Source organism: Cynocephalus volans, chromosome 3, assembly GCF_027409185.1.
Source record: "Cynocephalus volans isolate mCynVol1 chromosome 3, mCynVol1.pri, whole genome shotgun sequence".
Taxonomy (NCBI): domain Eukaryota; kingdom Metazoa; phylum Chordata; class Mammalia; order Dermoptera; family Cynocephalidae; genus Cynocephalus; species Cynocephalus volans.
In genome coordinates, this window is record NC_084462.1 from 107,050,068 (window position 1) to 107,065,508 (window position 15,441).

The 15,441-nt window shown below is 40.0% G+C and overlaps 1 protein-coding gene across 1 annotated transcript; it reads right to left on the reverse strand.

Annotated features, from left to right (window-relative positions):
• Positions 1-7,910: 7,910 nt before the first annotated feature.
• Positions 7,911-8,867, reverse strand: LOC134372667 (olfactory receptor 10G2-like). The gene has a single exon (XM_063090091.1). It carries the CDS (start codon positions 8,865-8,867, stop codon positions 7,911-7,913), a length of 957 nt encoding a protein of 318 aa, XP_062946161.1.
• Between the last annotated feature and the right edge of the window lie 6,574 nt (positions 8,868-15,441).

Here is a 15,441-nt window from a genome sequence, read left to right on the forward strand (position 1 = left end):
CTCTGAGAACCACCCGAAGGACTCGAGAACAGAGTCATCACCAGACCTGCCGTGACAGATGGCCAAGGCCCCACGACAGGGACACAGCATTCCTAGCAGCTGTCTTTCCGCACGACACCGGAACTAGCGGGTCTTTGCGGTTACGCTCTCTCCTGACTTGCACGACCAGAGAAAGCGCGGCTTTGGCGCTGGGGTTTGGGATTCAAGGCGGTGCCCCAGGCCAGGCTTCCCAGCTCGCAAGGCGCCCAGAGGCGGCGTCGGGAGAGAGTTTCTCTGGGGCTGGAACGAGTAACTCTCTCCGCCCGTTCTGGAACTGAGCCCGCCTCCATCGCGTCGCAGCGCCTCCGCTACTAAACACACGGTGTCCCGAGTTTGCGGTGGGGGGTAGCGTCTAGCTCTTCTCTGGAAGACGGAGAAGACCGAGGTTTCGTGCGCTTTTCAGATGGAGCTGACAGGCTGGAGACCCACAAAGCGGAGCTGAGAAGGAAAGAAAGAAGGCGGAATGAAGACGGCGGAGGAGAAAGCGCGCCTTGGGCGGTACCGGATTTGGAAGGACAGGTGCCCTCTGAGAGGTCCGAAAGCAACGCCTGCCTGGACGGAGGCGGGAACGCTCAGCCTGAGAGAAAGTGAGCCCCTCCGAGGTCCTCGACCCTCTGCGGAGAACCCTGAGGCCGCCGGGGACCGAGGATTCAGCGACCGTGACGTGGGGTGGGGGCTGGGTTCCCGCTTCCAAGGGGACTGGTCGCGGTGCGCGGCGTCCTCTTCTCCGCGCCCGGGGCCGGCGCCGAGACTCACCAAGGCAGGTACGGACCCTTGAAGCAGAGAATAGCGGATGGAAGCGAAAAGTTTCACCATCTGGTAAACCCAGAGCCCTGACTTAATACTCCCAAGGCGCCTGTGGATCGCTTGGAAAAGGCTCGAAGGCGGGACGTGTTTATCAGACTCTCCTAGCGGTGGCTACGGAAATCGGTTTTAATTTCCCAGGTGATTCTAAGGCCGGGTTTGGACTCCATTGACTTTAAGCTTCTCGGAATTTCCAAGATACGACAGGCTGCTCCACACCTGAAGGGGGCAATAACCACTTTCCCAGGTAGTTCCACAAGCTCGGATTTCTCCGATCAGTCATCATTTGGCGTTTACTAAGCACTAAGAATAACAAGTTCTGCAGTCAACCGTGTGCCCTCGGACATCTGTGGTAGCGCAGAAGGTGCTAGAGTTTTTCTGCAGGCATCAGGCCGCCCTTCCTAATGAATAAGAACAGTGGATTACGCAGCCAAGAGAGGACTAGTAAATGGAAATATGTATGGGAAAATGTTATGGAGAATTTAACAGAGACAAGAGATTAAAAAAAAAAAGAAATGTCCTAGAGAGGAAAACAGAGAAAATGAGGAGGAGAGGATACTCGAAGAGAGAAATAGGTGATGCATTCAGAGAACTGATGAAACAGCTAAATTCCAGGTACAGGAAGCATAATGTACAGGAAACACAATGCAGGGTTTAAAAAAAATTCCAAACATAGCTGCACTGCAGTGAAACGCCAACTATCCAGAGCAAAAAGGAAATGTTAGAAGCAGCCAGAAGAAAAAGAATAACAATTAAGAAGATACCTGACTTCCCAATAGCAATAATGAAAGACTGAAGGCAGCGCTAAGAGAAAGCAATGTAGAATCACCTGTGCAGAAAACCCATCAAGAACAAGGGTGAAATAGAGACCTTTTTTTTTTTTTGGTAAAAACTGAGAGAGTTAATGACCAACAGGTCTTTAGTAAAGGAGCATCTAAAAGAGGACCTTCAGGAAGACAAAAAAAAAAAAAAAAAAAAAAAAAAAAAGAGCCTAGATAGACTGAGATACAAGAAGGAAAGGTCAACACAGAAATTGGGAAACATGAGGATAAAGATGATGGATCCAATACATACACCTGTATTCTCCTGAAATTCCACTAAAACTATAGTATGGGAAAGAAAATAGCAAGAACATTTTTGAAGCAGAAAAGCAGATAATTTAGTAGAAACTGACATGCCAGGACTGAGAAAATGATTAATTCTATTCAGGTATCAAGGAAAGTCAAGAACCAACTCAATTTATTTCATAGCATTTCTCTGCATTTTAGGAAGTGGGATGAATATAAGGCTAAATCAAGGATTGATCAAAACTGTTCGAGAAGCCGTTAGATTCTAGATATCTTTCTTTAGTTCCCAAGCTGATTGCTGTCCCTCTTTCACACCAGCAGACGACTGGATGATTTGTCTCTGAAACAGATGAAAGAAAGGGTCGCTGGGTTGTTGAAGATAGGGGCACTGTATTGAAAACCAGGAGATTAAATCAATGTGTGTATACTGGATACTGAAATGCTTTTCTAAGCTATCTTTACCCATTTCATTTCCGCAAATGTGGCTGATAGACAGGAGATGAGAAATCTCTTAGGGGAATCTGACAAGTCCAAAATGAAAGTTCTAAAGATACTGACATTGGTATTTTCTAAAAAACCAAGCCAGCCATATCCCCATAGAGTGAGGCCCAGAATCATCAAGCACCATCTGTGCTCAGAGCTTCCAAACAGCTATTTAGTCTCCCTCTATTAAATATAAACATTTAAACAAGGATCAGCAATTGCTGGGAATAAAAATTACTTAATGTGGTTTTATTTGTCTGAAGAAAACAAGCAGGAAACAGTAGCTTGGAGGAAATAGTGACTATGAGGGGAGGAAATAATTTTATTTCAAAAAATGTTTTCAGAAATAATATGTTGCATTCATGGGACAAAAAGAGATGCTGTTTAAAAAACAACACTTAAAAAAGCTCCGAGGAACTAGAAATATGACAGCTGAAACTTTAAAAATATGTTAAAAGATAAAAGCAAGGAAAGCTCCCAGAAAGTAAAGCAAAATAATTACCAATAGAAAATATGACAGAAGAGTTAAAAACATTTGAATATCAATAAAGAATGTTGTATTTTCAGCCAATGAGAGACAGGAAAAATAGAGAAATATACATTGCTAAAGTAGTTTAGAAATTTTTCCATATTTTAAGGGTATTAGTTCACAGATTAAAAGGGTTCACCCAGTGTGCAAAACAGTGACTAAAAATAGAACCACACCAAAACATATCATATCTACAATTCAGAAGATCTGCTCAAACAATTCAATAACATGAAAACAAATAACCCAATTTAAAAATGAGCAAAAGACCTTTAGCTTGGGGAATATCATAATAGCACCCCTGTGATAAGGCAAGACTAATATCTATAGTCTGTTTCCTGGGAAACTTCCTAAGTTTCTTAAGTCTGTGGGGCTTAACAGGGCTTGTTGATGACTTCACATCTGTGATTTCCTTTCTTTTCCAAAACAAATTTGGAAAAAAGAAAAGAAAAAGCTAATATGGTTGTTACTGGTCAAGAGATGTTTTCTTATTCGTACATTCAAATTTTATGAAATTCACAGTTCTTTGAATTACTTAGGTGCTAGTATAAATCTTCACAGACTAGAAGAAACATAGAATCTCAGTGCTAGAGGTCATCCAATCCAGCTATCATCTACAATATTTCAAGTCATGCTCCCTGAGCAATGATTTTTATTTCTTGGTCCTGTTGCTTTGAATACTTTGAGAATAGGCTGACTTCCTTTCTTCTAGTTTTATCTTTGGAATTGTCTGAGCCCTTTCTACAAACTTTCCTCAAATTTTTAGAGATGGTCTATGTCTTGAGAAAACACCTTGAATGTGGTCTAGTTTTACTTTTTCACCCCAAACTTTTGTGGAGGTGTCTATAGCTCCCAAGCCACCTTTATGTCGAAGTATCTAGAGCAGAGGTTTGCAAATTTTCTTTCTAAAGGGCCAGATAATAAATATCACGTTTAAACTAAGCAGCAACTTGGGAAGACCAAGTTTTTTTCTTCTTTTTTTCTTTTTCTCCTCTTGTTCTCTTCTGTATGATCCTGGGAGATCAACTCTAAATGAACACGTTAATAAAGATGGTTGTGATTATTGATTATTTTCATTTATTTTTGGGTGGCAAGGAACAGAGATACATTAAGATTAGCTTAAGAAATGAAGTCCACTGTATGTTTACATGTGGAAAGTAAAAATATATATAACTTCTTTTCTTTTTGAAAGATGACTGGTGAGGGGATCTTAACCCTTGACTTGGTGTTGTCAGCACCACGCTCTCCCAAGTGAGCTAACCGGCCATCCCTATATAGGGATCCGAACCCGTGGCCTTGGTGTGATCAGCACCACACTCTCCCAAGTGAGCCACGGGCCGGTCCTAAAAATATATATAACTTCTGACAGCCAGATTGCCTAGACAAACAGGGTCTGCCACAGAGTCAGGCCTTGTGGAGACTGGGACTGGTCAGGAACTGGGAGTGAATCAGGATGTAGGGCAGCTCTGGTGACTGGGATATTTTGTTGTCCCCATTAGAAGAAGACATCATTTGGTCCAAATCGTGTGCTGTTCCATTCTAGTTACTCAGTGGGCCTCTACCTCTACCGTCTTCCATCCTCCTGTGACTAAAAATCAATATTTAAAAAATATATCTCATTGGTTTGGTTGAATGAGCATAGTAGAATGGCTCACTCTGCCTCTTGTAGAGCGCTGTGTTATAACACCAAGGTCAAGTGTTCAAATCTTCACACCAGCCAGCCACCAAAAAAAAAAAAAAAAAAAAAAAATTTGGATTAAAAGAAGAAGAGAGCAAAAAGGAAGAAATTGGGGAAGGAATGAAAAAATTTCACTTGAAGTTGGTTTTTTAAAGGAATTGTTAATTTTATGAGCTCAGGTTTGTGTATGGTGACTATAGTGTGTGTGAGGTGGGGCATGAACAGCTGCAGGTTCATGTATTTTTCTTTGGGTGGTTGGAGGGCACGGGGAGGGTTCATGGTTTTTTAAGCTGTTCACAGCTTGATCTAGTTTTATGGTTAAAACTGACATCGTTCTGTGTGTTAAAGCTAGGTGAGTTCCTACTAGCAGCTCTGTTCCACAAAAATCATGCTGTATTACACAAGAGTATTTAGGTTTACTGATGAAATTAGTAATGATACATATGCCCCTAAAATGATATTTAGGTCTCATGGATTAAACTTACATATGAACCCAAGATCTCAAGCCTGATAAGGATTGACTTGTGTCCTCCAAGTTTTATGTATTAGAAGCTTGATCCCCACTGTGACTGTTGGAAGGATGGGAAATCCTATTACAGTAATTGAAAGGTGGGGCCTTGAAGAAGTGATTGGATTGTGAGGACTCTGCCTAGTGAGTGGATCAATCCATTCACTGAGTATTAAGCTGGTAGAGTAATGGTGGTCATGGGCGTGGTTCTGATGGTTTTAAAAGGAGTCAACTGAGAAGGTTGTCTCTCTCTCTGATCTGCCATTTTCTGCCATGTGAGACCCCTGTGTTGCTGTAAAGCCACCAACAAAGAATACTCTCACCAGATGAGTTCCCTGGATTTTGGACTTCCCAGACTCCAAAACAGTAAGCAATAAATTTTGTTTTCTTACAAATTACCCCGTTACAGGTATTTTGTTATAAGCAACAGAAATGGACTAATACATAGCCTTAACAGCATCTCATCTCTGCTGACAATGTAATGAGGTATCCAAGCTTAGGTGTTATGCAAGACACATGTCCATTAACTCTGGTTTCTATCTAACATCATTTTATTCATGTCAGAATTGGCAATTTAAAAAATCTAGCTGTTCCAACCTTAATAAAGTACTGTGGACCTAGAAGTTGTCTTAAATGTCTTCTCTTATAGGAGATATAAATATCTTGTAATCTCATTGTTACACTGTTTTCTTTTTAAAGATTTTTTAAAAAAATTGTGTTCATGTTTATTCCAGTGGTCTCAGATCTATACGTTCTTATATTTCACTGTTACTTGAAATTAGGCCAACATGACCCCACACATCTAGAGGAGTAAAAAAACTGTTAGCAAATGAAAGAACACATTTACCTTGTCCTTCATTTTCTGGGAGGTATTGACACTAGTTCTTATGCTTCCCTGTGCTTGAGTCTTCAGCTTCTTCTTCTTCTTCTTTTTTTTTTTTTTTGGTGGCTGGCTCACTCTGGGATTTGAACTTTTGACCTTGGTGTTACAAGGCTATGCTCTTACTAGCTTCTTGTTCCTCCAGGTAAGACCAGGACAGGTTACAGAGGACCAGGCAAGGGTCATTTACATCATCCTGGCCTGGTCCAAGGACATCACATGACTGACTGATTGGCCCACTGAATTGCTGAACAGGTGGCTTCCACATCTTTGTCTATTTGGCATTTTGATAATTAATCAAAAGTTCTTCTGTATGCTTTAGATAACTTAGACACAATTCAAAAGACTTTCCTGGTGCTGTTTTAACTAAAAAATTGTTCATTGAGTAGAATATTAGTTAGGATGAGGTAACAAAGTAACTCAACAATAAATCAGTGGATTAAAAACTGCTCTAACAAAGTAACCCAATGATAAACCACGGGATTAAAGCAATTAGAGATTTATTTCTCTCTCACTTAAAATTCTGAAGTGAGTGATCTAGGTTTGGTAGGTGACTCTTTTCCACTTGGTCACAAGGTAGTGCTGATGGAGCTGGGTCCCCGTCATATGCCAGTTCCAGCTCAGAGCAAGAAAAGAACATGAAAAAGTTCATGTGACAGTTTTGAAGGTCAGGAAGTATCACACATACACACAAATTCTTCTCATATTCCATTTGGGAGAACTTAGATAAATGACCATATCTGGCTGCAAAAGGGCCTGGGAAGTGTCCACAGAGGGGCAGCCACACTCCAGCTATAGCTCTCTAACTAGCAAAGAAGGAGAGAATGGATTTTGGTGGACAGTTAGCCATCTACATTACAAGTGGCTACTAGTAGAATTAGGGAAAAGAAGGCTGCAACATGAATGCCAATATAACATGCTTTTTGTTCTTCAGAGATTCTGATCTAAAATGCAATATGGTACATCCTGTGAGAAGCGCTATTATAAAATTCAAAGGAGTACAGGAATACAAGGAGGCGGAGATGTTATGATGAAGAATCAGAGTAAAGTTTTTCCTGGGCCTTGAAGGAAGCATAAAACATCAATTTGCTAATATTGAATGAGGAAGGGGATTTCAGATATGGGAATATCTTAAGCAAAGGTTCTATGGAAAGTAAGCAGGAAAGTATAGAATATGTTTAAGGAATGGCAGGTAAATTAATTGGGCTAGGAGAGAAGAAAGTACAGATATTTTGGGAGATGATATGTTGGGGTCAGATTGTCGGGACTTAGAATTCCAAGCTTAGAGGCTTTATCTATATGTAGTGGAGAGCCAGTGACTATTCGTGAGGAGAATAATAAAGTATTTAGTTCTGTTTTTTAGAATGAAAAGTCTGGCATTGGTACGGATGAGGGTGGGGTTGACAAGGAGACATTTAAGAAGCCAGAGAGATATTCATGAGGCAGAGTGAACAGGATTTGCTGAATTACTGCACGGGGGACAGTGAGAGACTGGAAGGAAACACAGATGATCACAAAGAGATTCAAACTAGGTGGTTGGGAGGATGGATATGCCTTGGCGTGAGCTAAGCAAGCCTGAATGCCTAAAGGCTTGGGGAAATAGGAGTAAAAGAAATGGATGAAGGGCATTGGAGCACTATTATGCTGGTTTCCCCAAATTTACATGGAATGATTTCTTTTCCTCCTAAATAGATAAAGCATTAATTCCTCATTGTCAATATATGTACAGAATATGCTTTCTCTTGAGAGATGGATCAGAAAAGTGTAAAAGAGCTATAGACAAAATATAGCACAGAAGTTTCTTCCAAATAGAATTGAATAAAATTCAATTTAAATTACTAACAGTTTATTGAGCATTTGTCACATGCAGCAGTAGCTGAAAAGAGTAGTAGTGACAGTGATGCGGGTGGTCCCTGAGCCTGTAGTTACTTATGTTCATTCACAGTCCCTCGACCTGCTGTTATCTTCTTCAGAGCAGACTTTACTTCCTGGTTCCTCAGTGTGTAGATGAGGGGGTTCAGTAATGGAGTGACAACAGTGTAAAACACAGCCACTGCCCCATCCAGGGGACTCTTGGAGCCTGGCCGAAGGTAGATGAAAATACAGGGGACATAGTAGACCGTGACCACGGTGACATGGGAACCGCAGGTGGAGAAGGCTCGGCACCTCCCATCAGCAGTGCGTATCTTCAGGATGACATGGACTATGTTGGCGTAGGAAAGCAGAATTAACATGAAGCAACTGGCGGCCACTACCCCAATTTCCACAAAGGTCACAAGCTCATTGACAGTTGTGTCAGCACAGGCCAGTCGCAACACTGCAGGGATGTCACAAAAAAAGTAATCCACCTGGTTGGGCCCACAGTAGGGCAGGCGGAAGGTCAGGGTGGCCTGGATAGAACCATGGATGGAGCCGGCCACCCAAGCTCCAGCCACCAGGATTGTGCACAACCTCCCACTCATGAGCACGGGGTAGCGCAGGGGCCGGCATATTGCCAGATACCTGTCGTAGGCCATCAAGGTGTAGAGAAAGCACTGGGTGCTGCCCAGGAAGTGAAAGAAATACAGTTGAGCCACACAGCCACCAAATGGGATAGCTTTGCTGGCAGGAGTGAAGCTTAGAATGATTCGAGGAACGATGACTGAGGAGAGGCACATGTCCAGGAGCGACAGCACGCCCAGAAGGAGGTACATGGGGCGGGCATGGAGCTTCGGGTCGGCCCACAGCGTGAGCAGAATGAGCAGGTTTCCCAGCTGAGTCAGGATGTAAATGATGAGGAAGACCAGAAAGAGGAGGGTTTTCATATTCAGGGGGTGAGCCAAGCCCAGGAGAATGAAATCTGTCACCACGGTGTCCAGGGATGTGTTTTTGGAGTTTCCCATGTCTTTCTGTAGTCTGCTAAGATGAATGGTAAACTCAGACAAAGCAGATACAACAGAGCAAGGTGGTAAGGGGATGTTTTTGTCTGATGACCAGGGTCTAGGAGATAAACAGAGGACTTTTATAATTTAAGTAGAAAGCACTTGCCATCAGTCTGGGTTTGGTTGGCGAGATAACCCTCAGAGGCTGGTTAGTTTCCCGGTGTCCTGAAATGCTCCTTCAGTGGGAGATGCTGCATGTAAGTGTTGGAAGAAGCCAAGGTACAGGGTGTGTCTGAATAACATTGTAAGTGTATATGATAGGTCTGTGCCCCCAAGGGGGACCACAGAGAAATGGATTTTGGTGGTATGGGAGCAGTGTGAAACAATTACTCCACAATTACCATTCCTATTGTTGGTTTCTGACTTTATGTCCTCGAAATGTCTCCTCCCATGATCTACAAAACCTTTGGGATCTGGCCCTTGCATATTTCTACCGTCTTCTTTCCTTTAGGTCTCTCAGAGCAGTATGTGTTCCTTTCTTCTGGATCTATGAATATCCTGATTCATCTTAACATATTTTTATTCTTTAGGATTGACTTTGGCTCTCACCTCCCTTGAGAAGAGTTCTCTTCCCCCAGAAGACAATCTTCTAGAGAAAAGAGCTGACAAAGGGCAATTGCAGTACAACGTTATAAGAGCTATTTGCTTAAATGCTTATTAGTTCCTTCTACTAGATTATAAAACCCTTCAGAGCACAGACCAAGTCTATTTTGTTCTCTGATATATCTGCAGCAACTGTCCCAGCATTTGGCAACAGTAAGTTAATAAATATTTGTTGGCTGATTGGTTGACTAAGTAGATAGTGCCAACTCCTATTAATCCAGCATCATGTTTCTCTCCATGATCACATCTCTCCTGCTTTATAGGCAGGACTGCAGGACAAGGGATTAGCCTTGCACTTCAAACAGTGTGAGCCTATGCTTAGTGTAAACAATGTCCAAGACACCGTTCATGCTTTCTGTTTGCTTAAGAATATTATTTACACTTATTGATTGACCCAAGTAGTTTATTGATTTTGTTTATTTGGATCACAACATCACTGACTATTGTAGGATTTGACCTTTAATACATTGTTATTTTAATAGACCTTATTTGCATTCCAACAAATGAGATTCTCAAAAACCTTTAAAGCTATTAAACATCTGAGCCAGATGTTATTTAAAACTCCCTTTGATGAATGGTTTGTTCAAAATGAGTTTTTCCTCACAATAATGTTTTACGTAATTTTACTTGTTGCTTAAACTAAAGCATCTTGTAATTCTTTTTTTTTTGTTTTTGCTGTTTGTTGTTTTCTTAACATAAATTTTATTGTGTATATTTAGGGCACACAACATGATGTTATGAGATACATATAGATAGTAAAATGGTTACTAAAGTGAAGCTAGTTAACATTTCCATCATCTCACATAATTATCCATTTTTTTTTCTTGCGGCAAGAGCAGCTAAAATCTAGTCATTTAGCAAAAAATACAATATTATTACCTATAGTCCTCATGTTGTACATTAGATCTCTAGACTTGTTCATCTTACATATCTGCTACTTTGTATCCTTTAAGAAACAATACAAATTAAACTAGTAAAAAGTTAATTATACAGAGATCTGAGCATTAACATATCTAACCACTGGGATGTCATTAGAAAAATTCCCTTTCATAAACACGAATCTCAAACATATTTTATCTTCATTATTATTTAAAAAATTAAGTGCATAAATAATATCCAGTAATTATTAATAATACTAAATGCATTCTACTTTATAGGGTCCATAGAAATGTTAATTATAGACTTTGTCCACAAAGAGAAGACTATATTAGATTTCTATTACCTCATTTTCAGAAGGAAGAACACCTTAATTACTTTTAGGATGGATGGGTGGTACTTTCTTTGGCTAGAACAGAAAGAGATGGCAAACTTTGAGAGCACGTATATTATACAATTATGAGCCAAATTTATTTTCAATCAGTAAGAGGAGATACATACCATAATGTGTGTTTCTACCTTAGGCAAATGATATGTTTCTAAAATTTTCATTGAAAATCAAAATTTCACAAATCAAATCACATTAGGATTATATTAAAAAGACAATTATTTGGATGTTCATACATAATGAACATAAAGTACGTAATGAATCCCTATGCATAATAAAAAAATCATCTTTCTTCACCAGTCTGAATTTTCCCCTGGCTGTGGTGGATAAATCTGGGTGCACTTTCCCAAGTGCTCTGCTGGAAGAAGGCTCTTTCTACTTCACACACGTTTCATGTGGCCCTGGGCATCCTGGCTGGCAGGATAGGGACACTGATGGTGGTTACAGTGGGTGTGCCTGAGGCAGGGTCTCCTTTTCCAGGCAGAGGCAGCAGAAGAGGGTGGTTTTGATTTGGGGGGTGGTGTAGTGGGGTTGCAGAGGGAGGCAGACTGTGGGGAGGTGGGTAGAGGAGAATTCCATAAGGTGTAGGGAAGGGGACATGTTTGCAGAAGGACCGAGTCACTCTAAGAAAGTGGTTTTAGAAAAAAGAACAGTTTTCTTTTTTCTAGAGAAAAAGAGACCAATCTAGAAAAAAACCAATTGATTGTTTCCCCCCTTAACTTAAATACGATACTTTATTATAGGTCTACTAATCTTTTGAAACTGTGGAGTCTTATTTATGTAAATTGAGTGAAGCAAACTTAGATTTATTAATTTAAAAAAAATCGAAACATTCACATCCTGGCTAATTTTATATATATTTTGAAATTTCCTGTATTAAATAGTATTTAGTATTGTTAAGGACATCTTACAAAACAGTTGTGATTTAATATCAAAAGTATATGATTAAAGAAAATAAGAAGCCAGTGACATCATTGATAAATTCAACATTTAAAACAACAAATAATTAGGTGCAGGGGCTTTGGCCTGGAAATTCAAGGAAAGGGCTCCTGGGGATGGAATGAATGAGGGTAGTATTGAGAGGCCAAGGTAAGGGAGGGAAGAGTGAGACAGGGACAGGAGGAAACCATAGGATGGACTGTTGGTTGTGCTCCCCCTCATCAGGAAGCCAGTGCCCTTTGAGCCCTTTGCAGGTAGTGCCTTTTCTCACTTTGTAAAAAAATCAGATTATCCTGGAGGGGATTTGGCCTCTTTCTGGCATATGTACACTGAGCTGGGATTTTGTACAGGACACTTTTGAGTTGGGGCCATCCTCATTCAGAGCACATATGAATCGCTAAGGCTGAGGGATGAGGAATGACCCATTGTTGAGTTGTTCACTCTTGTTTGCCTTTAGGGCCAGACTCAGACCATTGCCCTTTTAGGCTGTTAGGCACCCGTGCAGAGTGGCAGAGCAAGGAGAATGAAGAGAGTCTGGGTACAGTAGGGAGGCAGAGCCCATATTTTCTTGCTCCAATTATCCCTTGAATTCTAAGTTAAAAGATAAAGAGCTTGCTTAAGAAAAGGTACTTGTTTGTATAAATGTGTTCATCACTGGGAAAAGAAGGGGTAAGGAGCCTGTCTCTTACTGTGTTTGCACAGTGACACTGAATCTGATATATCATATACTACCTGCCCTCAAATAGAGAAAATAAAAGACATCATAGTTTATAACTTTTTCTCAGTTCAAAGAAGAAAACTCCCCAATCTGGAGAAAGGCCAATTTAATTCAAAATTCATATGCCAGCATATTAACTCTGGAAGTAAAGGGTGAGTTGAGGAAGAAGACGGGGAAAAGAGACAGACTAAATACTGTTGTTGACAAAATTGCTAACACTTTTAAAGTCTGGAAATTAAGCATTTGCTCCTATTGTGAATTGATCAAGCTTTAAGAATGCTTTTCTTCTTGGACTCACGTGGACATGGCAGCAAACTCTTGTAGGAGCTTGGTCTATTCTCAAGTGGAATGGCCCAGCAGGTGAAGAAAGTGTCCTTCAGGGCATCCCGCTGGCTTGTGGTGATGGGTTACTGAACCTCTGCTTCAGAATGAAATTAAAATTTTCCAGGGGATCAGCTCATTGACTGATTTAAGAATTTATGAGACCACCCTGCCCTTGGAAGTTCTTTATGGAGTTTGACTTCTTGAATGAGTTACATTATAAGCTACGTCTCCTTTGATCTAGTTTTTAAAAACAGTGTCAGGAGATTTGGAGGAAACCATTCACCTCTTGGGAGTTCTACCCTGAAACATTTACCACATGAGAACTACATTCCCCAGATTATAATTATTTTTTGTTTTGAGAGCAAGCGGGAATCATTTCTGCATATCTAGTAAGTGAGCTGTAAAGAATAACAACATGATCTGTTTGGATGACCTCTAATTTCTGGGATTTCTTTCTTTGAAGGATTATGGGGGTCATACATTTACCCCCATTATACTCAAAAGTGGATTGAAAATGTACTTAATTTTCAGTAATTGAGCTAATCCTCCTTACATATTCCCACCTCTCTGGACACTGAGAGAAAAGAAATTCCCTGAATTTAGGTCAGTTGAATAAATTTAGTTACGTTCAGTTTTAAAAGTCATGGATGACTCCATTGTTCTTACAGTAGTGGGGAAAGAGGATGGCTTCAAATTGTTCAAGTGTTCCTGGACACTTGTTCTTCTTTGTTGGGGTGTAGCTGGTCCGGTAGTTCCTTGGACCATGTAGGTGAGGATGATACCATCTAGACTTTTGGGGTTACTTGCTCTTACCCAATAGTTGGAATCTGTTGTGTGCTGGAGTTGGTTTATACTGGCCTACAATAGCTGATTGTTAAATTTTCAGAAATTTTGTGAGTTCTTTGTTAAACTTGCAATTAAAATATAAATTTGCTTATATATACAAGGGTACTTCAAAAAGTTTATGAAAAGATTTGTATTATCTTTTAATTCTATTTTTTCATGAACTTTTTGAGCTACCCTCATATGTAATAAATTAAGTTCAGCACAATTCAAATTAAAAGTATGCTGTCTCTGATTACAGAAAATACAAGGGACCAAAGAATATGTTTTAAAAAACCCCACAGAGATGCAATCACCTAATTCTAGAATATAGGAAAGTCTACAGAAAAAAAAAAAAAAAAAAAAGACCAATGTTTTCAATCAGCAAATGGCAAGGAAAAACAAAACAAAAGAAAAAACAAGAGGGAGAGGGAACTATTCTACATTAAAGAGGTTAAGGAGACATACCAATTAAAAATGTGTGAACATGGTTTTAGATCCTGTTTTAAAAAAAATTGTATGAGACTGATGCTAGAGGAAGGGTCTGGGGATGCCTGGTAGCTGATCTCAACCCACCTTGTCTTCTTACCACCGCCTCTTGACTCCACCACAGGAAAGAATTCAAGGGCAGAGTCACGGTAGAAAGTGAAAACAGGTTTAATGTAACAAATAAAAGATACAGATTTCACAAACAGAGTACAGCCTAGCTCCAGAGACTGAGCAGGACCCACTCCAAGTGTAACACAAAAGTAAGAAATACACATCTAAAGTTCAGTATGGAGTGCAGGCCGGCTCAAAAGACTGAGCAGCTGCTTGTTGAAAGTAAGTCTGATACAAATAAAGCATACAACCCTCAGCCTGCAAAGTGCAGGTTGGCCCCAGGAAAGGGAGCAGCAACAACCCCTTCTGCCTGAATTCAGCTTTTACAGTTTCACTAATGCATATTCGACTAAGTGGGTGGTTCCCAGTTATGTAACATAGTCTTACACATGCTCAGTTGGGGGCTTTTTTGGGGAACATGTTCATTGGTCAAATCCTATCACATGCACTGGACATATTCAAGACTATTCTGTGCTATTTAGCATCTCTAGAGGAAGGTCATTCAAGGGATAAAATCCACTTTACTGAGTATGCCAAGCTACCAGGGTTATATAACCCTTCTCTACCCAGCATGCCCAGCCACTAGATTTGCATTAGCCAGCCCTTTGCTCTCTCAATTTCTGCATGTTGGTGCCAAAAATAGGTCTAACTAGCAACAGTAACATTTTCTCTAGGGGAGGGCCTAGAAGAGGGGGCTGAGACATTGGGGAATGGCTTGAAACCCAGAAATGTGTCCTGGAAACTGAGCCCATGGAAACCAAGCATCTCTTATCTCAAGACAACCTGAGAATTTGAACACCGACTGGAAAATAGATGATACTGTAATTAGTGCTGTTTTTTTTTAAAGGTGTGATAATATTATACTTGTATTTTTTAAAAATCCTAATTTCTTAGAGTTACATTGTAAATTATTTATGGAAGAAATGCTATGGTGTTTGGAATTTGCTTTATAACAATCCATGTTTTAGGGGAAGTATGGTCTATAGATGAAACAAGATTAACATATATAAAGAATTGTTGAAGCTGGTTGATGGGTACATGGGCCTTTACTGTATTATTCTTTTAGTGTTGTTTTAAATTTTGTGTATGTTTAAAGTTTTCCATAATAAAATATTTTTTAAAAGATAAAAAATATAAATTTGCAATTAAATATACATTTTCAATTAAATAAATTATATTAAAAATGTGATAATATTCAAAACGCATCACTTTCTAATTATTTTACTATATTTTACTAATATCTATTCACATCTACGAGGGTACTT